Here is a 25,227-nt window from a genome sequence, read left to right as displayed (position 1 = left end):
TACTTTGATCCCTTCGCTGCTTATTGATATTAGGAATTTCTCTGCTTTTGTCGCTTGGAAAGTTCCCAAGGTTTCTATGCTTCAGAGTTTTGTGGCTGCCAATGTGTCTTTCTCTCTCCCTCGGGGCCCCCTGCCTTCCTCAATGCATTATGGTTTTTACTCATTACCTCCCCCAACCAGCCTATGCGGGGGTAACAATTATCATCCCCATTTTCCAGAAAAGGAAGGAAACTAAGGCATAGAGAAGTTTAGTAACTTGGCCAAACTCCCAGAACTAACAAGGCAGGGAGGCACTCTTCTCAGAACTGGCCCTTTACCACCGTGCTGAGAAATTCCACTATTTGTTAAATCACTTGCAAACTGTGAAGCACTATAGATAGAACTTACTGGCTGTGCTGCTCTTTAAAAAATAATGTTTTAACTAAAAAAATGGAAGCATTAGGCCTAAAAGCACAAATACAGGCTTGTCAGTGGGGCAGATTAGGTCTGCTGGTGCTTTCTGGTGGCTAGGAACGCCACCTAAGTGACGAAGCCGACCCGGCCTGCGACAGAAGCAGGTTTCATTTCCTATAAAACCACTCAGTGCGTTGTGCAAACCTTTCTGAAACAAAGGCCTTGGAATTAGGCTGAATATTTCTCAAGGCTCTTAACCCAAAGGGGACTGGAGCTGTTGCTATTCAGAAGCCTGTGAGTGACGGCCTGGAAAGTTCCTTCGATCTTTCAGAGTAATAACAAACAATTCTTCTGGTTTCTGCCAGCCAGCTGAAACGTATATTTGGAAGAAATACAAACGCACAAGGTTCCTTTTAGAAGACCTTGATTTTTTTCATTCATTCATAGAAAATTTCTCTCAAACCAAGTTGCTGCCCTTCTCCACTGCCCCAGCTCCCAATCCTGAAAGGGTTGGCAGGGTGAGGTCAAGAATGCAATGGGCTGGCCACCTCAATCAGACCTCCAATTCCTTCCACGGCCTCTGCAACCAATTTTCACTCCCCAAATCAAGCAAACCACGAGCCCTACACAAAGAAATGACCACACACCAAACTCTACTGGCACTAGCCATACCCAGAGTCTTTGAAGATTCCAGAAGGATACGCTGATCCACCATCCACATTTCACAGATGAAAAAAACTGAGGCTCAGAGAGGTTAGGAAATGTGTAAAAGAGCAAGACTTGAATTCACTGCCCTGACTCTAAGAGCAGTTTGTCCCTAATGAATCCACTTCTCCTCCTTTCCTTCTAAACCCCTTTATTTCCCAGAGAGGGTCACTATGGTCAGTGAGATTCAGAAATACTTCATGAAAATAACCAGCTGTCCATAATCCCTTGAGAGCTTCAGCATCTCCCAAACACCTAAAATTGCCTATCCTTTAACTGTATTCTTTAGGTAAGACCTATTTCTGGAGGGGGGAAAAGGGATACTAAACCATATTAAAATAAATCAAGGAAACTAAGTATTCAGAATTAGGTTTTTATCCAAAGCCCTTCCACTGGCTTACCAGGCCTTATGAGAGTATGCCTGGCTTCCATTTTGACCACACCTGTAGCTCTCTCTCTGTTCACTGGGCACACTGGGCATCTTCCTACTTCAAGGCTTTTGCCTTGGTGTTTCGTCCACCAGGACAATAATTCCAGAAAAGTGCAAGGCTCAACCCCTCATTCTGTCCAGGAATCTGCGTCAGTGAATGGGGGTCTCCTCAGAAAGACTTTCCTTTTCCAAGTTTATTCAAAAAGTCCTCTGGCCTCTTCTTTCTCTTCAACGCACCTGATATTACATTAAAGAAGCTGGTGCTAGGGGTGCTTGAGTGGCTCAGTTGGTTAAGTGTCTGACTTTGGCAGAGTTGAGACCCAAACCAAAGAATAAGGACTCAAACTCATTGGCCTCAGTTTACTCTTCTGATCCACATGATCAAATTAGCTTAGTGCACACTAGATATTACAGGGGGATAATCCTTAATCCTACAAGATCTGGATTCCCATTTCAGATTGCAATCTGAGGGTTAGGAAGGCAGCATTATCTAATAGCTTCTAGTTATAAAAGCCTTGGGAAATGGAATCCTGCTCTATCCCAGGGGTCAACTCAGTGGGCCCAGAGAGAAAGCACTGCAGGCAGAGAAATGCTGTTGGCTGCGCGGCTCAGCCATTTCAGAGGTAGCTACGCAGGGACTCTGATCACCACTTCCAATAGAAACTGATTTGGCAGAACGTTTGAGAATTGGAAATGCTGGTTGCCTTCTCTTGCTAAATGTTTTAGAGAGATATAATAAAAGGGGCTTGGCATAAAGAAAGAGTGTAAAAATAGGATCACTGTCCTTTACGTGCCTACAATGTGCTAATGGATGCAACAGTGTGGCTTCAGGGACAGAGCTCTCCTGGGGACAGGAGGAAACAATGAGATGAAAGACCACATGCTCAGAGCTAAGAAACCCTATGCATGACATTTAAGCTGAGCATTGGCTCTTTTACTTCAAAATTGTTTGGTTTCATAAATGTGGTCTGAAAATAGTACTTGGGCATTATGAAATCTCCATTAGGGCAATGATTGTCTCTTGTATTTATGATAGACCCCCAGACTCTAGAACTCTATTAGAACCTCGGATGAGGGTGATTTATACTAATTCCCAAAACTTTCTCAGCCATACTTTCTGCTCATAGATTACTCCAGGGTGACTGGGAGCATCACATAAGAAAAACCTATGGGAAATTGACATGGTCTTTAAAATGTGTTAAAGATGAGCACCTGGGTGGCTCAGTCAATTAAGCATCTAATTTAGGTTCAGGTCATGATCTCAAAGTTAGTGGGTCTGAGCCCCGCATCGGGCTCAGTGCTGACAACTCAGAGCCTGGAGTTAGCTTCGGATTCTGTGTCTCCCTCTCTCTCTGCTCCTCCCCCACTCACACTTGGTCTCTCTAAAAAAATAAACATGAAAAAAATTTTAAAAATAAAATGGGTGAAAGAATGAACTGCTGGTTGAATGAATAATACATATAAAAGCCCCTACCCCAGTGGTGGGGCATTCAATATTAATATGATTAACAGCAATTCCTTTCTTATTAATTGGGAAGATTGGGCTTTAACTCTGAGAGTCCAGTATCAGGAATGAGATAAGTACATAAATAACCAGACACATCAAATCCCCAGGGGTTTAATAGAGGCAAGAGCAAGGTAAGCCACTTTGGAAACTGGGAAAGGCTCAGAGAAGATACGGCGAACTGGGTCTGGAACGGTACCAAAACCCAGTGGATGGGTGTTGGTGGTGGAATTTTGGAAAGCACGCATTTCGGGGCCCCAGGTGAGAAAGCAGGAGTGTTTCCAGAGGACAGGCACATGCCTCAACCCTTCAGCTGCCTGGCTGCTATCAGTGTGAGAACCTCCTGCTCTAGGTGCCCTCACTTGTGGGGTGAGAGTGGGTGGAGGTCACTGCAGGAGTCAAGATCCATGCCCTTCCACCCCTGCTCTGCTCTCTATCACAGAGAACCGCATTTCCCAGGCTCTCCTGACCTCTGCACGTGGGGGTTGGTGCAGCCGGTAGAGGACATGGCCAGAGAACTAGAGGGAAGGGCAAAGCTCAGCTTTAAGCCTGAGCAACAGTGACTTATTTGAGTGCCTGAAGTCCTTCATTCTCAAAGTACTTAACCTAGCTCTGAATAGTTTTAAAATAAAAAAATCCTGTGATCCCACCAATATTTTATCAATGTAACTCTTTTTAAAGATTTTATTTTAGGGGCACCTGGGTGGCTCAGTCAGTTGAGCGTCCAGGGTCCATGACTTGGATCATGAACTCGCAGTTTGTGAGTTCGAGCCCCGTGTCGGGCTCTGTGCTGACAGCTCAGAGACTGGAGGCTACTTTGGATTCTGTGTCTCCCTCTCTTTCTGCCTCTCCCCCACTTGTGTGTGCTCTCTTTCTCAAAAAAGTAAAGATTTTTTTTTAAAAATTAAAAAAAAGATTTATCTTTAAGTAATCTCTATACCCAACACGGGGCTTGAACTCATGTCTCTGAGATCAAGTCGCATGCTCCACCTTCTGAGCCAGCCAGGTGCCTGTATCAACGTAGCTCTTAATTTCCAAATCTATTCTCATCAATTTGCACTCCTGTGGTTTCGAGTCGTCCTCCTTTTTAAGTTTATTTATTTTGAGAGAGAGAGAGAGAGAGAGAGAGGGAGAGGGAGGGAGAGAAGGAGAGAGAGAGAGAGAAAATCCCAAGCAGGCTCCCCAACACAGAGCCGGACCGGGGGCTTGATCTAACGGACCAAACCGTGAGATCATAACCTGAGCCGAAATCAAGGGTCAGATGCTTAACTGACTGAGCCACAAAGGCGGCCCTCAAGTCTTCCTTCTAAACCACAATTTTGCACTAAGGTCTGTTCAGCTTTAAAGTACAACACTGTTTCTCTTTAAAACCCCTGTGTTATTATGTTACTTCATTTTAAGCCCAAATTTGCCATTTTAGTTTGTGCACCAGCATTATGGATACATATATGTACATGTGTGTTTGCTGGGGTCAGGGTGGGTGGGGGAATCACCGGGCCTTCCTCAGCCCACGTGGAACCTAGCACTGGGTAAAGCCCGTTGGGACGTCATGGGCCAAGGACCCTGGTGTCTCACTGCAGACCATCTAACACAGGAGTTCTCAGTTTGGCGGGCCATTCGAATTACCTGAGTGCTTTTAAAAACCCCTTACCCACACTGCGCTGGCCACCACCTACATAGATGTCTCTGAGTGTGACACCAGCGTTTTTCAAAGCTGTCCAGGTGACCATAATGGGAGTTGGGTTAAGAACCACAGACCTAGTGTCAAGTGGGGCCCTGAACTGAAGCCACAATAAGTTCATGGACAAAGGGAAGGAAACAATAACTATGGTGTCCCTGCTGGTCTATTCATGCTGTGATCAAGAGCTATACTGTCCTCACCCCCCTTACCCACCCCACCCTCATTCACTTTTCAAGGCCATCCTACATCACACCTCAGGCAGGAAGCGTTTCTTGGCTACTCCAGTGATTCACCATCTCCCTCTATCGTGAAACCCTCCCAGTTAGTATTTTATATATCAGCACTTAATTATTCTCCACTAGATGCCATGCATTTTGTAGGCAAAGACCATATTTCCTCCTCCTACTTCTGTATATGCTTACAAGAGTCTAGAACATTTTTTAATGTTTTATTATTATTATTTTTAAGTTTATTTATTTTGAGAGAGAGAGAGAGAGAGCGAACAAGCACGCAGGAGGGGCCAAGAGAGAGGAAGAGAGAGAGAATCCCAAGCAGGCTCCACAATGTCAGCACAGAGCCTGATGTGGGGCTCATGACCTGAGCCAAAGAGTCAGATGCTTAACCGACTGAGCCACCCAGGCAATCTCTGGAATATTTCAGATGCAGGGAAGGGAGTACCTCCCCACTGGCAGATTAATTAAACAAACATCTGGGCATATTTGCAAGGTAGGACAGAGGTTTTTTCATCTTCAAAAATCTACATGATGAAAAGTAAAGTGGATATGCAACACAGCAATTCTACCATTCAGTTTATCCCTCTGTCAAATACCAGCAAGTTTTAGGAAAGATGCAGGTGATTCTGCCGGGAAGGAGGCAGTGATTACACATGAAGTATGTAGCAGTTGTAGGTAAACTAACGTGGCAGCTCTACGTGAGATCTGGAAAACATGGCCCAGGTGGCAGGACTTGATTTCTAAGACTGAATGGCTATATCTCTGCTTTGAGGAAACAGGAAAGGAGTGCAACCAGCCAGAAGGCAGAGAAGCCCCTTACTGTCCGGATTTGCAGAATTCAAGGACTACCTCCCTTATTTTACATTTAAGCTCCACAGACTCATCTCAAGATACTTGCACAAGTTTTTGCTTTCAAAACCTAAAAGATCAGGTATCTGAAAAGTGGGCTATGTATGCAGACTGTGTGTGTGTGTGTGTGTGTGTGTGTGTGTGTGTCTACACACACATGCCTGGGTGGTATTTCTTCAAATACTATCGTCCCAACAGTGATTTTATTTAGTCTGGTTGTTCCTAAGACAAACATACGTAATGTTAATTAAATGCACATCTAAAAGTAGGGGGAAACATCTTGAAACAATTAGACTGTTCCATGGCAAGAGGTTTTAGAGCAATGAGATCCTCCCACGTCCTTACCTCCACCAGGGAAAGTGAACGGATGGGTCGAGGGAAGCCAAGCCTTCATAAACACAGGCTGTAGCTCTAACTCTGTGCCTTGCTCTATTTTGTTCTCTTCTGACCCAAGACAGCACCCTTCTCTTACTTGTTCCTAAATGAATTCCAGTCCTTCAATTGCTTTTTTTTTTTTTTAACCCCTCTTTGATTAGTTTTAGAAGGGGAAAATTTTCAGACAAAGTTTCTTATCTTTCCCTAAAGGAAATATGCCAGAAAGAAACTGAAAGTCTGAAGAACAACCAAACCGCCCTTCTGGTTATTGACCTTGGGTTATAGAGGCTTCTGGAGAATGTCCGCCAAGATGGCTGGCTGCCTTTGCCACTTCATTCTTGGGATTTTCTGGGTCATCTGGTTCTCTAGGTAGTAAAGGCTGAGTATTTACTTAAATTGTACTGGAATTTGGGAGAAGAGAAATGACAGGTTGTGACGTTCACCAGGATGGCCCTTTTCTTCTTGAACCCCAACTTAATCTGGTCCTAATTAATTTACCCATGAGATATCATTAACAAAAAGAGTGTTTTCTTCATGCCGAAAAGTCACATCCACAAATACTGAGTGAATGCCTATCTTCTATGCTGGAAACTATGGGAGAGACCAACACAACAACAAAAATCACATGGTCCTGGTCTTCAGGGAGCATACTGTGTTGTAAGGGATTCAAGTCTTTCTTTCAGAAAGCAAAGTTTTTTTTAAGTAGTAGAGACTTTTCTGACTTTATTCTTTCAGTACAATAAAATGTACCAAGTTATAAATCAAGATTCCAGTATTTCATTTTTTTCAAAAATTTTTTAATGTTTTATTTATTTCTGAGAGATAGCATGAGCAGGGGAGGGTGCAGGCTCTGAGCTAGCTGTCAGGCACAGAGCCTGATGCGGGGCTCGAACCCACGAACTGTGAGATCATGACCTGAGCTGAAGTCGGATGCTTGACCGACTGAGCCATCCAGGTGCCCCAAGATTCCAGCATTTCAAAGAGAAGGAAAATTTTAAAATGACGGAGAACATCACAGAGGAAGCATTCTGAACTGGATACAGAACCTGGGCAAACATGAGGGGAGGGCAAGGAGCCCACAGCCCCAGCACCAGTGGAAGGCACGGGCAAGAGAACGTTCGGTGAAGTATTGGCAGGGCCGGTGAGAGGGCCTTGAAAGCCCAGACCAGGACTCCAGGTGGTCAGGCAGTAGGGAAGCATCGTGCATCACTGAACAAAATTACAAAATGGGTTATTGCAAAAGCTCGCTAGGAAGAGGTCTCCAGCCGAATTTGGACAGGGAGGCGTAAAACTCAAAGAGTAAACCTAAACGAGTCGGCAGAGAATGAGACCAAGTAGAGTCAGGTACCTGACTTCCAAGTGTGTGACCCGGCCTCACCCTTTAGAGACACTGCAAATCGCTCCACACACGTCCACAAACAAATGCTGGCTTGGCAACCTCCAAGGTGCCAGAGGAGCCAAGGGCTTCGGTAGAGGGGACCCCCGACGCTGGTCTGGCATGGACCCAGAACCTCTCGTAGGTCATTACCGGCGTGGCAGACTACCAAACCAATGCACGTGGGAAGAATGGGACAGGAAAAGTTCCCACAGAAGAGAAGGCTGACGTGCTGACCCGGGCTACAGCAGGATGAACCGTGAAAACTACACTCTGGAAACACACACACACACACACACACACACACACTCACTCACTCACTCACTCACACACACACACCCCAAAAGCATGATGCCATTTACATGAAATACCCAGACCAGGCAAATTCAGAGACAGAAGAGACAGAAATCAGATGAGCGTTTGCCAGGGCGGTGGTGGGAGGCTGAGGTGTGTCACTGCTTACAGAGTACAGGGTTTCCTTTTGGATGAAAGACTTCTGGGACTAAATGACAAATGCCTGCCCAACATTATGAGTGTACTTAATGAAATCCATACTTTCAAATGGTTAAAGTGGTACAGTTTATGTTATGTATATTTTCCCACAATAAAAAAGAGATAAATTAACTGCCTGGCCATCTACCCTACATGTGATAAATGTCTTACTAGCAAAAGGTACAAATTATTTTTTAATGTTTATTTATTTTTGAGAGAGAGAGAGAGAAGTGGAGGAGGGGTAGACAGAGAAAGAGAGAGAATCCCAAGCAGGCTCTGCACTGTCAGCTCTGAGCTCCACGCTGGGCTTGAACTTGTGAACAATGAGATCATGACATGAGCAGAAATCAAGAGTCAGGTGCTTAACTGCCACTCTGCCCCAAAAGCCGCAAATCTATGAAGGTGATCACAATTGTGGCTAAGCTGCTAACCTAAATTTTCTATCTTCTTGTTAGTGAGTGCGGTCTTAGACAAAGCTATCAGAAGCCTGTGTGCCCGCTCTCTGGGATGGCTATCACAGGCTGCCTTGTGCAGGCGCCTGCAGAGCTGAGCTGGGAGCAGCAGGAGCCCAGAAAGCTGTAGGGGGGGACAAGCAGCAGCCTACCACCAAAAATCTCAGGACAGCTTTAACACTATGACTTCTGCCACTGGGGCTTTGAAAGCACTGACTCCAAATGGGGCATCCTGGGAAAAGGGTAACTAACTCATTGGACAAGTATTTTGTGAGTACATACGTACAAGCGGAACAGTGGTGGGTAGATGACGTAAGTACAGCGAGGAGTTACAAAGAGACAGTCCCTTTAGTCAAGGAAATTCCAATCTGGAGTGCAAGAGGATTGAGAACCAAAAGTTTTAGAACGTTGAGTAAGCAGCTTGCTCAACAAAACAGTAGCCAACAAGTAAAGTCCGCTTGCTATTAGGAGTCCTGATTACCAAGTGAGAAGCCGCAGGGATATGGCCCTGTGCTCCACACCTGGGAGACAGGCCTCTGCAAAGGTGGAAAGTCAAACTGAGGCTGACGGTGGGGAGCACAGGCTGGGGCTTTGGCAGAGAGGACAAGCCCAACTCCTAGAAGACCGGAGCCTAATCTGAGTGAGAACACCTCCCCGCTCCCCCCGCATCCCCCCGCAGACCAACCAGCCTGCTGCCCAGAGAGAGCACAGGTCTGTATGCTGTCGTGTGGCTCCTCAAATGACAGAACTGGGGTCCGTGCTACGGGATTCAGTGGCTTCCAGGACAATGTCATTGACAAAAATTTGTTCAAATGTGCTGCTCAATCTTCTGAAAGTCTGCCTTTTCTTCTATCTATCCTTCAATCCAGACCCCACCTAGTTTCTAGATGATTGTTCTCTCCGGTGAAACCTTCATGGGATACTTTTAAAAATATTGATTCCTGGACCTCTCCACAAAATGTTTCCAAACATGTGGGGTGGACATGGGAACAATATATTTTTTTTAAAGTGCCCCAGTGGGGTGCGTGGGTGGCTCAGTCGGTTAGGCATCCGACTTTGGCTCAGGTCATGAGCTCACAGTTAGTGAGTTCGAGCCCCACATCAGACTCTGTGCTGGCAGCAGTGCCTGGAGCTTGCTTCAGATTCTGTGTCCCCCTCTCTCTGCCCTTCCCCAGCTCAGACACTCTCTCTCTCAAGAATAAACAAACATTAAAAAAAAAAAAGTACCCCATGTGATTCTAATGTAGGAGTTGCCAGGATTGAGAACCACTCATCCAGGATAAGAAGGAAAGGGAACAGGCTTCATCAGTACCTACTGTGGCCACTGCTAGCTCTTCACATATGGTGTATAAAGCTACAGGTGCCCCTTTCATAACCTCTTGAGCTTGTTCTGCCCATGAGCATTATGGGCCCTAGGACCAGCACTCAACCTTGGAGGAACAAGTGATTGGTAACACACACCCCAGTTTCCTTACCCCTTGGGTAGGATAACTAGCTCTGCAAGGGGCCAGAGAGTTAATGTTAGGATTTGGGCACCAGAAACTTTGTCTTAACTGCTCCAATCTGCCTCTGCAGTACAGAAGCAGCCACAGGCAATGCTAAATAAATGGATTTCACTGCATCCCAATAAAACTTTATTTACAAAGACAGACTGCGGGCCACAGTTGGCCAACCCCTGCTCTGAGTCTCAAGAGAGTCCCAGGTCTTCGGAAGGGCTGGTTCCAGCTGCCCACAGCAGTAACCTGTCAATAACACACCATGTAGGTTTCAGTCCTTCCCTGTGTGCTCCGGGGATCACTGGCTATGGAAACTACTTACACTCAAATCATTGTCTCAGAACTTGCTTCTGGAGGTACCCAACCCAACTTGGTACCTTGTTTTATATTCATAACTACCCTAGGGGTTAAATACCATCATCTCCAATTTAAATTTAATAAATTAAGATTGAAAGATGACACAATTTGGGGCAGCTGGGTGGCTCAGTCAGTTAAGCATCTTTTTAAAAAAAATTTTTTTTAATGTTTATTTTTGAGAGAGAGACAGAGAGACAGAGATAGAGTATGAGCAGGGGAAGAGTAGAGAAAGGGAGACACAATCTGAGGCAGGCTCCAGGCTCTGAGTTGTCAGCATAGAGCCTGATGTGGGGCTCGAACTCATGGACTCTGAGAGAATGACCTGAGCTGAAGCTGGATGCTTAACTGACTGAGCCATCCAGGTGCTCCAAGTGTCTGACTCTTGATTCCGGCTCAGGTCATGATCTCATGGTTCATGAGATCAAGCCCCATGCTGGGGTCCATGCAAGGAGCACAGACACTGCTTGGGATATTCTCTCTCTCTCTCTCTCTCTCTCTCTCTCTCTCTCTCTCCTCCTTCCCTACTCTCTCTGTCTCTCTCATTCTCTCAAAATAAATAAATCAACTTAAAAAAAAAAAAGGCCACACAATCCATAAGTGATTAGATTAGGTCCAGATTAGAAGTCTATTTAGCTATAAAATCAATGATCTCTCTACAATATGACCAGAGTAAGGATAGATACAAATAAACACACACACACACACACACACACACACACACACACACACACACTCTTAAACATTAAATATGTAATTTTAATTATGGTGGGCAAGATTACCACAAATGGCAAATTATGCAAAATTCACAGTACTCATGTAATTATTGATCTACATTAAGGAAGGGGTTTTAAAAGAAATAATAACGTAAATAGTAAGGTTTGAGGGTTTAAATAAAAAAACACCCTCTCTCATGCTGCTTCTAATGTAGGATAGAACTCCTTTTCTACCTGTCAGTGAGTTGCAATCTTCACGCTATTTCTTCTCTGGTACTGCCTCCAGTTGTACCTGAAACAAATCTAGCCATCCACGGTAAAGCCCAATGTGTAACTTGACACTTGGGGAGATAGGAACCGAATTAAAATAGCCTCTTCCATATTTTGACATGGCGGGGTAGGAGGGGTGGCGGAGTTTCACAAAGACCCCTTACCCACACTTGCGAAGTTCCCCTATGGATCCCCAGGCTTCCAGAGAATACTGAGAACCCAGAACTGCTACGGTTAGAAACCGATCTTTTTAGCTTACGCGGTCTTGCCCTCACTGTCCTGCTTGGTGGCAGTGGCTCCCTTCTTGCCCAACAGGGAGGCCACCTTTTCCGCATCTCCATTCTCCACGGCCTGTAGCAGCCGGTCATCATTCTTGTTCCACTCGTTGGTCTGTGGAGCAAAGGGGAGATGCAGAATTAGTGAATGACAGAGGCCGCAGCCATGCTGACCGGCGGGACCCACCCCGGTCATCCAGTCACTGAAATCAAAACCTGCCCCCAGATCGGATACCTTCCCCTTCACCGTGGAGACACTCAGGAAGACCGGCTTCCCAAACGAAAACATCAACAGTTCAATGAGACGGCAGCTGGCCGGCAAACTCTGAACTAAAGTCCCCTCTCTTCACTGACGCTGGGAAAATGAAGCAGCTTAAAAAGGCCTTGAGGCCAGTTTACACATTAGCTTGTTGCTGGCTAAACTCTGACAGCTGGCTCCTCAGAATACTGGCCTTTGACCTGGTCCACAGCTCACTGGGCCTGCAGTGTAGACACCCAAACTGGCCAACAGCTCAAGGTTACTCGATGGTTTATTTACGTACAAAACTTTATCCGCGTTCACTGTTGGTCACTGGGCCCAGAGACTTGAGCTGTGTAATGATTTTAAGTAGTTGTCCAGGCTACGGACTCTACAAAGTTTCATCAGAAACAAAACTTCTTCCTGAGCAAGCTACTGGACATCAAACAGCTTTGAGCCAAGCCTCCCCCACTGCTAACCCCCAACCTCAACAGAATTAATTCTACAAACCACAGTAACAGGAAAGCTTTCATGTGCATAAAAGCTGGTTTCCACTCTTACAAAGGAAAACAGAAGATCTCCATGTAAGCGCAAATGGGCCTTGAGTATAAGACCAATAAGTTTCACACGTGAAAAGGTAACAGTGAGCCACTGAAGGCTTTGGAGCAGAGGAGTGAAAGAATAAAATCAGTGACTGAAGAAGAGTCACAGAAAGGTGTAATGCAGGGACAAAACATCCCTGAGGCACATCAAAGCCCCTGGGTCACTCTGTGGGCCGGCCTGCCCTCCACACCTCTCCCACCTAAACCTACTTTCTGGCCCCTGCTGCTATGGATACCAAGACCCTTGAAGAGATTCCTTCTCCCTCCCCCAAACTTTCTACATTCAGCTCTATAGTTTCTCTGCTTCCTGTGGCCTCTGAAGATAACAACCTCCAGGCATTTCATTTTAAAGGCTTTGCCATGGACCACTGCATACAGGCAGACAGAGGAGACCCTGGAAATTTAACAGTTAACGAGAGAGAATTTTACAGGACTAGTCTTCCATGGCCCAAGGAGCATGTTCCCAATCTCTCTGCACTGATGGAACTGGGAAACCCAATGGGGCTCCACCTTCTGATACAGCAAGGGTAGAGCCACAAGATGTCCTAGGCACCCCTCCATCCTCGCATAGAGGTAGGGCCTGAGAGAAAGCCAAAGCCATGGAGGGGTAAAATAGACGTGTACAGGGTTTAGGTAAGGAATTTACTTCTCTGAGAGTCTCAAGACTGGGCCACTCCCACTTCTCAGTGCTCTCTCCTCCCCAACAGCCACCACAGAGTGCAAGAACACAGGAATGAGGAGCTAGGTTTAAATAAAAATCAGAAGTCTGTCGGCTAGGCTGCATGAACTAGAATTCCAGAACTCTAGATTGATACTTCCATGCTATAGACCTCAAGTCACCCAAAACCTCTCAGGGCCTCAGTTGTTCAAGATTTTGGACCAGACGACTACTGTCATTTTTCCTCTAAAGCTCAAAATACATAATCTATAAAATGCCTCCCAACCAAATTTGGCTAGAGATTATTCTAGAACAGTGCTATCTTTTTAAGATAGAAATAGTTTACATCTGCACTGGACAAACAGGCAAGTTACCCTCAATCAGGGATCATTTGTTCCTCAGGGGACATCTGGCAATCTCTGCAGACATTTTTGATTCTTGTGATGAGGCGCTAGTGGTATCCAGTAGGCGGGACCAGGGGTGTTGCTGCTAAACATTATACAATGCATAGGACAGCTCCCCCCCCCCATTTCCAGTAAAGAATTATCTGGCCCAAAGGGTTAATATCATATTAACCACATCTGGCTACTGAGCACTGAAAATGTGGCTTGTGTGACTCAGGAGCTGACTTTTTTTTTTTTTTTTTTTTAAATATATTCATCATATCAGTGTTTTGTTTTTTATTTTTTACAAATAGTTTATTGTCAAGTTGGTTTCCATATAACACCCAGTGCTCATTCCCACAAGTGCCCTCCTCCATGCCCATCTCCCCCCCACCCCCATCAGTCCTCAGTCTGTTCTCAGCATTCAAGAGTCTCTCATGGTTTGCCTGAGGAGCTGAGTTTTTAACCTTAATTTTAGACTTCAAGTGCCAGTAGCTAGTGGCTATCATATAGAATGGTGTAGCTCTACATGATGGCTCTGTAAATATTTTTAACAAGGTAAGCATGTGCCTAAGCCAATGTCATCCAACTTCAACTATCTATAACTACAACTTCTACAACTATCAATACCCTCACAAAGATGGCATTAGGTTTATGTTCAAAGACAAATCAGGTTCCCTACTGCAGAAGAACACAATACACAGTAAATATACCACCCGAGGCAGAAGCATTTGGTGGTAGGATAGGAAGCTTTACTTAAGAGCAAAATATAGCAATCACCAAGAAGCAGACTTAGGTTTATTTCCCCCAGACAGCATTTTACAAGCTAAAACAAAACAAAAAATGTATAAAGTACATTCAGGACCAATGATTCCCATCTACATTATCCCAAAGCTACATTGTTAGTGTTGTCTTTAAATCCTTCCCTAATTAAAACTGGAGAAGATCAAAAGGATATTAAACCTCAGAGGATATGATCGAAAGTACTTAAGCAAAGAAAAGCCACATGAAAGGATTTTCCTTTTCAGTGCCACAAAGGCACTCAACTCTTGGGTAGAGAAAAACCTAGTTGTAGGGGTTCCCTAAAATTAGTTACATGTGGATATTTAGGGAGTTCAACTTCTATAGGACACAGCAAGAAACATCCCCTCTCCCCCACCCTCTGAAGGACAAGGTCAATGGCACATTGAGGTCTAAAATTCTTCCCTTTTATCTAGTTTCTCTTCAGTGCCGCCCAGAAGTTACTTTTCTGTTAGAACAGATAAGGCAAAGAGAACAAGGCTACACACACAAAGATTTAATAAATAACCTATACCCCCATTCAACCTGTATATGCTGCAGACGGGATTCCTAGTCAGCAGCAGGCAGGAAACAGATGGGCACTATGTACATATGGCCTTAGAGTCTGAGCCAAGAGACCAGTTCAGAACACATGGGGAAGATAGGGGCACACCTGAGGAAGAAACTAGGGGAGAAAGTAGATCATTGGTTGGGAAATGAGGATAGAAAGTGAGAGTTTACTCTTAAAATTCTCACACAAGTTATGCTAAAAGTGGAGTCAAGAGGTATCCTAATTTGTCCTCTAAGCCAGGAATCCAGATTCTGAAAACACATTACCCAGACTGCTGGCCAGTCCTCTAAGGAGGGGATGCTAATGTGACAGAGCTCTCTAGTCCCAGGCCAGCCAGCTAGTTATACTATGGGTAGTTCTGATATGCACAACAGGTCATACCAGGTTTCTTCCAGAAAGCATGGTATTCAAGGTGCTATTGCTTTCCTCTCCTATACTTGCCCATGGAGATAGCCCTTGTATTTTCTCCTAGACAACCATTCTACCCGGCACTACATTCCATACCAAAGATTCCATGGCCATCTGCAAAATGAAATAAAACAGATGTTTAATAAAGTCATTGCTCTTGAGAATCTAGGAGCAAATTCTTCTCACCCGCCTCTATCCCTCTGCTGAGTGGTACTAAATTGAAACCAAGCACCAAAAGGAATCTTAAAGTTACCTGGGCCAATATACTGTCCAACAGTAGGGCTGATCAGATAAATAAGTTGTGATATTGTGATGTAAGAATTATAGACTTGGTCCTTGTCCCTGATTCCTAGCACTAGAACTTCTAAAATCCATGAATTTCCTGAGTGATAGGGGTGAAGACTGTCTTTTGTTATTCATAATAAACTCCCCTTCATGAGTTTATGTTAATGACATGACATCACCTCCCCCCCAACCCCCGGCCCCAGCAGGTAGCTTCACGATGGGGGCTGGTTGCCAGGGGAATCAACCATGTAAATTAGAGGGTTAGAAATTTCGGCCCCAGGGGCGCCTGGGTGGCTCAGTGGGTTAAGCTCAGGTCATGATCTCACAGTTCGGTTCGTGGGTTCGAGTCCCACATCGGGCTCTGTGCTGACAGCTAGTTCAGAGCCTGGAGGCTGTTTCAGATTCTGTATCTCCCTGTCTCTCTGACCCTCCCCTGCTCACACTCTATCAGAAATAAATTCTAAAAAAAAACATTAAAAAATCTTTTAAAAAAAGAAAAATTTCAGCCCCAGCCCCACCCCTACCTCCAGGGAAGGGAGAGGGATTAGAGACTGAGTCAATCCACCATGCCTACATAATGGAACCTCCATAAAAAGCCCTAAACCACCCTGAAACCATAGGGTTCAGGAAGCTTCCAGGTTGACGAACACATGGAGGTGCTGGGAGGATGATGCTGGAGAGAGGAGAGGCTTTCCCCGGACGCACCCGTACACACGTCCCCTACTTTGCCCTGTGCATTCCTTCCATTTGGCTGTTCGTGATTCGTAATCTTTCATAATAAACTTATAATAGTAAGAACTGAGTTCTGTGAGCCACTCTTGCAAATTATCAAACCCGAGGAGCGGGCTGTGGGAACCTCCACCCTCGGACTCCGACTTTACAGCTAGCTGGTCAGGTATGCGGTTGGCCCAGGACTTGCAGACGGCGTCTGAAGTGGGAGCCGTTTTGTGGACTGAGTCCTTCACTGTGGGATCCATGTTACCTCCAGACCATTGGTGTCAGAACTGAACTGCATCACTGGACACCTAGTTGGTGCTGGAAGAGCTGGAGAATTGGTTGTGGGCATAAAGAAAGCCATGTGGTGCCCACAGTGTTTTGTGTAAAAAGTAGACCATGTGATAGGTGAAGTGTGAAATTTTGCCATAACAACCCAAAGTAATCCACTCAGACTCTGGAATTGGGGAAGCCTTCTGGAGACCACTGCCACACAAACAACATCCCAGCCCCTCACCCCCTCCCATGGAAATCCCCTCCTCTAACTGGCATTTCCTCTGTAGGGCAGCTTAGCTCTGCCTCCACACTGGGTTCCTGGTCCCCTCAGAATGGGATTTTCCACCTATAAGCAGGTTAATACGACATTTAAAACAATGAATGGGGTGGGGAGGCAAACATCAGATGCATCTTATTTAATAAAGTTCAATGTTTTATAAAGCTTTTGATTATGTATGTGTGTCCTGGGTGGTGATATAAAATATGTACTTTTCCTGGGGAATCTCAATAAACTGCACCGGATGCCACTGCTTTAGACTGTTCTGTCATCCAACTGCCTATGAAAATGCTTCCTTCTAAAGCCTACCTCAAGCCCTGCAGGCTCATCAACTTTTTCATGGTGACCTCTCTCTGCTTCTCTCCTCCACAGTGTCCCTAAGGGCCGCCTACTCCTCTGACTGAAGCCCACAGTCTAGACTTGATGAAATACTGTGTCCTGGCTTTTGTTCCAGAGCGCGGTGTGTGCCTGTTTTGTTTCCCGGCCTTCGGCTCCCTGAAGGCTCTGACTTTATTTCTCACCCCTGCAGTGCGTAGCAAATGCTGGTTCTGTTGTTGGTTTTAGCAGGACTTTCCTCCTTCTGATCAACCTAACTCTCTCTTAACTTAGAAAACTTTTTTTTCAATTATAAAACTTTCATTTTTTTGCAAATAACTATTTAATCATGTTTCCATTTTTTATAGGCTAATAAATCCAACTCCCTTAACTTTTCTACTCCCTTAAATTTTCGTAGGCCAATCTTCCAGTATTTTAATTATGTGTACACTTTTTCTGAATCTCCTTATAACTACGGAGCCAGGTCTTATCATTTCATTGGCAGGAATCCAGCGTCTCCCAGTCCCAAGAATCACCTGGTACATGTTAACGGTGCAGGTGCCCATGCCTTATCCTGGAGACTCTACTCTTAGTGATCTGGCAGCATCCTGGACTCAGGTTCAAGTGTGCTCTTTGAGTCTTATTCCAAGTTTGGGGACAAGTGGAACATATGCAAAGGCTACCCCACACAGCAGTAAGGGAAGGAGGTGAGAAAGGAGAAAGATTCTTGCCTCTGTCCTGGTAGTACTAGGTATTTTGTTTTCAACAAAAGTTTAATCCATATTATGCTTTCCTGGGGGGCTGCGGGTGATTGAGAATGTTGACAAAAGCATTGCTCAGAATAGGCAAAACTAATCAAATATCCAATAACAGAAGATAAATTACAGCATAAGCATCAACCAACGGAATGAACTAGAACTGCATGCAACAAGGAGACTAACAACAATACTGCTGAGAGAACAAGACACAGAAGAGCAAAGCCTGTCGCCATGTATATGAAGATGAACACGGGGAAGATGGATCCCTACTGTTGAGGGATGCAAGCCCGGATGGTAAAACCATGAAGAAAAGCAAGGACAAGGCTACCCTAAAAGTCAGGAAAGTGGTTGGGAGCAAGGATGTGCCATTTGATGAGGGAGGGACACCTGGGAGTACTTCAGGGTCCCGTGCTCTAGTTCATGACCTGGTTAGTGGCTCCACAGAGGTTCCTTGTTAAATGCTACATTCTTGTTTTGTGCACTTTTCTCCATATGTAATTTATTACACACATATGTACAGAGTTTAGAAAGAAGACCGTGGTTCACTTTCTGGTCAAATCAACAGTGCACCAAGTGCCTCTGGACAGTTTGTGCTCTCACTCACTATTTCCTCATGTCTAAAATGGAGCTAGGCTGGTGCCAAAATCGGCTTCTTTAGATGGTCCCTTGGAGAATCTGCAAAAGTTATGGACTTTCCTCAGAATAATGTAAAAACATGCAAGAGTTCACATACAATTTCTCAGGGGTCTTTGGCTAAAACCCCTCTCCCCAGTCCATCCGTAAGCTAACCACTCCTGTGTAGAAAAAGAGACTAGCTTCAGAGTTTCAAGTTTTTGACTTAAAATTCGAACTCACCACCTCCCACCTAAGTGGTCTTGAGCAGGTTATGGGCATCTCTGAGACTATTTCTTTATCTATAAAATGGGAGGGATCTCTCCTCCTTGCAAATTATCCTGAGAATTAAATATAACGCACGTGAAGGGCTTAGAACACAGTAAGCACTCAAAAACTGGTGACTATTATAATTGAATTAGGTCTTCCACACTGTTTCTTCATGATTCATGCTCTATGAATCTTTTGATATTTACAACTTAGGACTGATGGCCGGTTACCCTTTCAGAGGCAGATAATGCCTTCCTGCAAATTTAAATTTGCAAACTTTCTACTATAGCCCCTAAAAATAACATTTTAAAGGACTCTGGAGAAAACATTCACAGACATGAAATTAACTATTTTATTGAACACGGCTCAGTTTTCCAGGAGACTGCTTAAACAGATGCTATTTCAACAGAGCACATTGAAGCCACATTTGCAAGTTCAGGAAGCCATATGCTGTGCTCCGGAGACATGTGTAATGTGTCAGCTATGAAGGGCAGCACGTGGGAAAGGCAGACTTTACCTTCAATGTAGGCTCCAAACATTCCTGCTAATTTATCACAAATGAGATTTTCAATGGCTGGTCTGTTCGTTTCCTATTCATCAAATCATTTCCAAATGACACTACTCGCTAAAGAGTTTTCCCTTGAAGCCTGGCCTTTGGAAAGACTTGTCTGCCCCCTGCAAGGGTGGCAGACACCATGTCAACTGCACGATGAACGCTGGAGCTTTGGCAATTGGCAACGTTCTGCTGTTGGCCAGACATGGCATCACCTTCTTTTATTTTGGTTTAATCACTGGGAACTGAAAAACCAGTGGAAACTTGGTCACAGACATCTGGCTGGTAGGCAGGTTTGCATTTTGGTATATATCTACCCAACCAAAATAATCCAGCAGCACAGAGCAATCTAGGAAGACAAAGAGTTTCTTTCACTTTCTTTAGGGAAGACATTAAAACCCTAATCATCACCAATTAGCATAGCTCCTGGCATAAGGATCCGCTTTGAGTGGCCATCTGGAGGAGTCTAAGAGTTTACCTTTGGAAATGCTGCATTTCTCCCTCTAGTTTATGAAGTGCAGACTGTTTTGCCAATATAATTGGTTAAGTCTAAGATGAAAGTTACACAAAGGAGGCAGTGTTTTCACTGGAAAGTTTTCAGATTAGTACCATCTAGAAAAAAATATATATATATATTTTAAATTTTAAGACAGAGGACAAGAAACCATCAAGCTTCAGGCCCAAATGATATTTTCCTGTGTTGACTATGTAGAAAAACCTATAGCTGTTACATTCATTCATTCACCCAACAACTATTTACTTGGTGCTTTTTACATAGTTGGCAAAGTCTTTCCTGAACTTTCCATATAGTGTACATATAAACAAGAGCAGTATGAGAAATGTGCCAACAATACAAAACAGGATAGTGGAATGGTAAAGTGAGCCACGTGGTGAATCAGCACAAAAGAAGGGAGGGTCAACTTTCACCTAGGCAGACAGGGAAGGTTTTTTGACTAGATAATGAACTAGACCTCGCCATGACTAATATGTAGGTTAATGGAGAGAAGACACAATGATTGAAAAATACAAGATATATTTAGTAAGCAGTAAGATGCCTTAGAGTCCATGGAAAACCAAGAAAATTACCAATATGAAATAAACATTGGACCATTTTAACAAGCTCTGCAGTTTCATTAAGGGCTTTCCAATAATCTTAGTTACTTCAAACCATACTTAAGTTCATTTAAAATGAGTTCCTCTCTCCCTACATCTTTATTTCAGATTATTCCTATGTGCAGATTACACTGTCTCAGCTATTGACCCTGACATCCATCACCTTCCCCTTAATGGACAGGGTCATGATTCCTAAGGTCTTTCCACATAAATGCTAAATTCTGTGTCACAGACATAATACATAATTATAAACACCTCCATCTAGAAACAGGCTGGTCTCACTGCCCCTCCCACATCACCAAGATCCCCTACTCATTTTTCCCCTTGCATCTTGCTCTCCCTAGCCACCTGGACCAGGTTAGTTCCCCTCGTTAGGCTCTCTCATGCTTCTCTTCCATAGCACTTGACACACTGTAATTAAATAGTATTTTTGAAGTATTTTTAAAGGTCTGTGGACCTCCCACTGGACTAGGAGTTCCAGAATATGGCCAATGGCCATATGGCCAGCATCCGTCTTGTTCACCACTACACCCCTGGCCTCTGGCCCACTGCCTGCCAGATGGTGGGGGTTCAATTCAGAGCTTTCGTTGAACAGCTTTGTTTTCTTCCTACTTCTTGGGAGCCACTGTTGATTAAACCCTTCTTTACTGATGTCTTTGTCTCAATCTACAAATGTACTTAAAGTTGCCAAAATCTTACCAAATTTCTTTCTTAGACTATGCTGAACAATGTTAAAACATTACATTTAAAAATCATGTAACAAGAGGTAAAAGCAGAGGTGGGGCAGAAGTCAGTCTGGGAATAGGTGAAACCAACTTTACCTCTCGGGGGGAAGAAAAAATTCCAACCAATTCAATGGAGTTGAAGCTTTCATTTATTTAGTGTTTGGGCCAGGGGAGGGGACGGATGCTCTGTGGAGTGTAGGGATAAAAAGATGGATATGAAGCAAGCTCAGCCCTTAGGGAGTTCACAACTGCTGAGAACAGAAACACTCCATGTGCAGATCATTTGGTAGTGTGATTTTTTTCACTGGAAGCACTGGGATGAATGGGAATAAGGGAAGGTTAGCTTGATGACTGGAGCCTGGAAAGACAGGCAAAGCAGCCATTCTGGGATCAAGAGCATAGTAGGTGCCAATGAGCAGGTATATGAAATGATGGTGGGATCAGGGGTAAGAAAGTCTAGGACACATTCCTAGAGATCAGAAGCAGGTTGTTAGAGGAGTCATTTGTATGAATATTAGAGTGATGGCAAAAAGGAAAAGCTGAGGTTGTGAACCAAATTCCTGGAGAAATATCAGGAAACAGCCTACAGGTCCCCAAATGATAGTGGAGAAAGTGAGAAGAGAATGACCCAGCTTGGCCAAACAGCAGTGACGGTCAACTGAGAAAAGGGTCATGATGCTGGAGAACAAATGGGTCAAGTCTTCTAAATGCCTTCTTATGATTTGCTGATGTCTCCTATGTGCTCGTCCCTTCCAGGTGCCATAAAGAGCTGAATGAAGTCACCATACTCACCTACACTGGGTTGGATAGTGCCCTCATAATACTCATATCCTCCTTGAACTTCAGAATGCAACCCTATTTTTAAATAGGGTCTTTGCATGTATAATCAAGTTGCGATCATAGTTAGGGTGGGTCCCAAGTCTGGTGAAAGGCATCCTTACAAGGAGAGAGAGATGAAGACATAGAGACAGGGGAGAAGGCCATGTGATGAAGGAGGCACAAGTTGGAGTTTGCTGCCATTAACCAAGGACTAGGGGCAACCGCCAAGGGCCAGAAGAGGCAAGGAAGGAGGCTTCTCTAAGCTTTTGGAGGGAGTACAGCACTGCTGCCACCTTGACTTTAGATTTCCAACCTCTAGATCGGTGAGAGAATACATATCTCATCATTATTTTAAGCCACCACAGAAATAAACTATTCCAGGGGGTAGGTATTATTATCTTAACTGCCAAGGAAACTGAGGCCCAGAAAATAGAAGTTTCACCCAAAGTGACAAGGCCAGAAAGTAGAAGAGTCAAAAGTCAAACCCCAGACCTTCAAGGCCCTTTCTACTTCAGTCTTGCCCCTCCTGACCCTTCCCGCTTCCCACGGATGCTCACCACCACTGAGGAACATCGGAACACAGAGCACAGCGTGATGGGCCACGTGGGTCAGAAGGTAAGACTGGTGGCACCGAGATGAAGAACTCTGGGCTCTAAGTCCCTATGAAATGCAGGAACCACACCTAAAGCGGACTCATGATTATACAGAAATATGCAGTCCTACAGAGGCATTTAAAGCATGATTATTTACTTTTGCAAGTGCATTCATAGAACAGTAAACTTCCTCGAACAGTAAACTCGTTTATAATTTTATTTTTTATTTATTTTTTTAAATGTTTTATTTTATTTCTAGGAGAGAGAGAGAGACAGCGTGAGCAGGGGAGGGTCAGAGAGAGAGGGAGTCACAGACTCTGAAACAGGCTCCAGGCTCTGAGCTGGCAGTCAGCACAGAGCGCGACGCGGGGCTGGAACCCACAAACCGCGAGATCATGACCTAAGCGAAAGTCGGACTCTTAACCGACTAAGCCACCCAGGCACCCCATCATTTATAATTTTAATATAGTTTATTATATAATTATATAATTTTTATGTATATGTGGGTGGGTGTGTATGTACTATACACACACATAAATGAGATCTGAGTTATTGAAAGAAAAATTCATTGCTTAAGGGGAGGTACATATGTAGCAACGATCATCTCAAAGCCTGAGCCAGGCTGTCCTCGCACACAGCATGCTTGGAGACACTTGTGGCTAGAATTCAAGCACACGCCATAAGTACTTCTGGTGTGTATTTGAGTGTGATAAGCAGCCACAACCCCTGAGCTTTGGTCTTTAGCCAAGTGGAACAAGACAGATTGCACATGAAGTATCCAGATGAAATGATTTCATATGTAAAGTCTTAAGTCAAATGTCTAGGTGCACTTTAAGTGACAGAGTAGAGGATCAGGGTGGCCTATTGCCCTGATCATGCCCAGGCGTCATACCTATTTGGCTGCACCTCGGAATCACCCAGGTCTCTTTGAAAAAGTATGAATGCAAACTTTAAAACTTCCCTATGTGATTCTGTTCAGCCAGAATTATTCCTCCCTTGACAACAGTAAAGATCACAAACCAGCCTGATATAAACCAAATTTGTATCTGTTAAAATGCTGAACTAGGCAAGACAGTGAAACCAACATGCAGACCTTTCTGTACATGAAGACTCCCTAAGCACCAGCAGGCAATCAAAAGATGCCCCACAGCTAGAGAGGTGCCTGAACCAACCTCCCTGCACCCTCCTCCCCAAAAGCCTCTCATCTTGATGTCCCTGCCTTGATTAGCAGTGTGGTCACCCCAGCCGTAAGCCCTGGTTCTCTTCTCCTCTCCCTCCACCTCTGCGCTCAGTCGGCTGTTGATGGTGTCTCCCTGGTCCCCTTGCACCGACCTTGTTTTCATTCCTACGGTCAATGCCTTTATTTAATCCAGTTCAGTTCAACACCTTTTTGGTTTCTACTTTTGCCAGTCATCGTGCTAGATGCTTTGGGTTCTCTTTACCAAGCTCCTGGGCCGCACTAATAGGTTTAGATACTCAGAGCACCAGGAGAGAGGTTCTGACATTAATCACTGTTTATCAGAGGTACTTCAATAACTTCTACCCCCACCCTTTTCCTTTAGGGCTTTTCACAAGTCAGTTCAGAAGACTGTCCTACTGGTGAGGTGATCCCACAGATTTCGAGTTAATAGAAAGTACTGGATCAAAGTTTGAGAGCAGGAGTGAAGCAAGGTCATTCTTGAATAAGTTCCCAGCAGAACACTATAAAAAGAAAAATGAGCATTTTTTTAAAAATTGTTTTTAATGTTTTATTTCTAGGAGAGAGAGAGAGAGAGAGAGAGAGAGACAGCGTGAGCAAGGGAGGGTCAGAGAGAGAGGGAGTGACAGACTCTGAAACAGGCTCCAGGCTCTGAGCTGGCAGTCAGCACAGAGCCCGACGCGGGGCTCGAACCCATGAACCGCAAGATCATGACCTAAAGGAAAGTTGGACGCTTAACCGACTAAGCCACCCAGGTGCCTCTAGCAATTTTTTAATAGTCTTAAATTTTTTTTTTTACATATTTATTTTTGAGAAAGAGAGAGAGAGAGCCTGAAGGTGAGTAGGTGAGGGGCAGAGAGAGGGAGGGAGACACAGAATCTGAAATAGGCTCCAGGCTCACAGAGCCCGATGCGGAGCTCAAACTCACGAACCATGAGATTACGACCTGAGCCGAAGTCAGATGCTTAACTGACTAAGCCACCCAGGTGCCCCAAATAGCCTTAAATTTTTTAAATTTCAGCTTAGAAACATTAGCTATTGGTGTTTCTAATAAAACATTTGTCTTCCTAATTGGAGGCATTAAAATAAATGTTCACATTTGAATTTGATTTTGGCTCAGGTTATGATCTTACTGGAGTTCAAGCCCAAGACACTGTCCGTGTGGAGCCTGTTTGGGATTCTCTCTCTCTCTGTGCATGTGTGCCCTCTCTCTCAAAATAAGTAAACTTTAATTTAAAAGAAGATAATTAAGGGAGGGGCGCCTGGGTGGCTCAGTCATAAGCATCTGACTTTAGCTCAGGTCATGATCTCTCGGTTCATGAGTTCGAGTCCCACGTAGGGCTCTTTGCTGAAAGCTCAGAGCCTGGAGCCTGCTTTGGGTTTTGTGTCTGTCTCCCTCTCTCTCTGTCCCTCCCCTGTTCATGCTCTGTCTCTATCTCTTCCTCTCAAAACTAAATAAACATTAATAAATAAATAAAA

The 25,227-nt window shown here is 44.5% G+C and overlaps 1 protein-coding gene across 1 annotated transcript in view; it reads right to left on the bottom strand.

The window, feature by feature from the left end:
• The window catches only part of RAI14 (retinoic acid induced 14), a 139,362-nt gene that overhangs the window by 41,498 nt on the left and 72,637 nt on the right, over window positions 1–25,227 (bottom strand). Inside the window, exon 3 of the mRNA XM_039248246.1 lies at window positions 11,585–11,715. Within this exon, the coding sequence (XP_039104177.1) occupies window positions 11,585–11,715 (131 nt within the window). The remainder of the gene's footprint in view (window positions 1–11,584; window positions 11,716–25,227) is intronic.

This window comes from Hyaena hyaena, unplaced genomic scaffold, assembly GCF_003009895.1.
Source record: "Hyaena hyaena isolate Hyena2069 unplaced genomic scaffold, ASM300989v1 scaffold_310, whole genome shotgun sequence".
NCBI lineage: Eukaryota > Metazoa > Chordata > Mammalia > Carnivora > Hyaenidae > Hyaena > Hyaena hyaena.
Note: the sequence above shows the minus strand (reverse complement) of the source record. Positions and strands in the feature narration are given on the sequence as shown.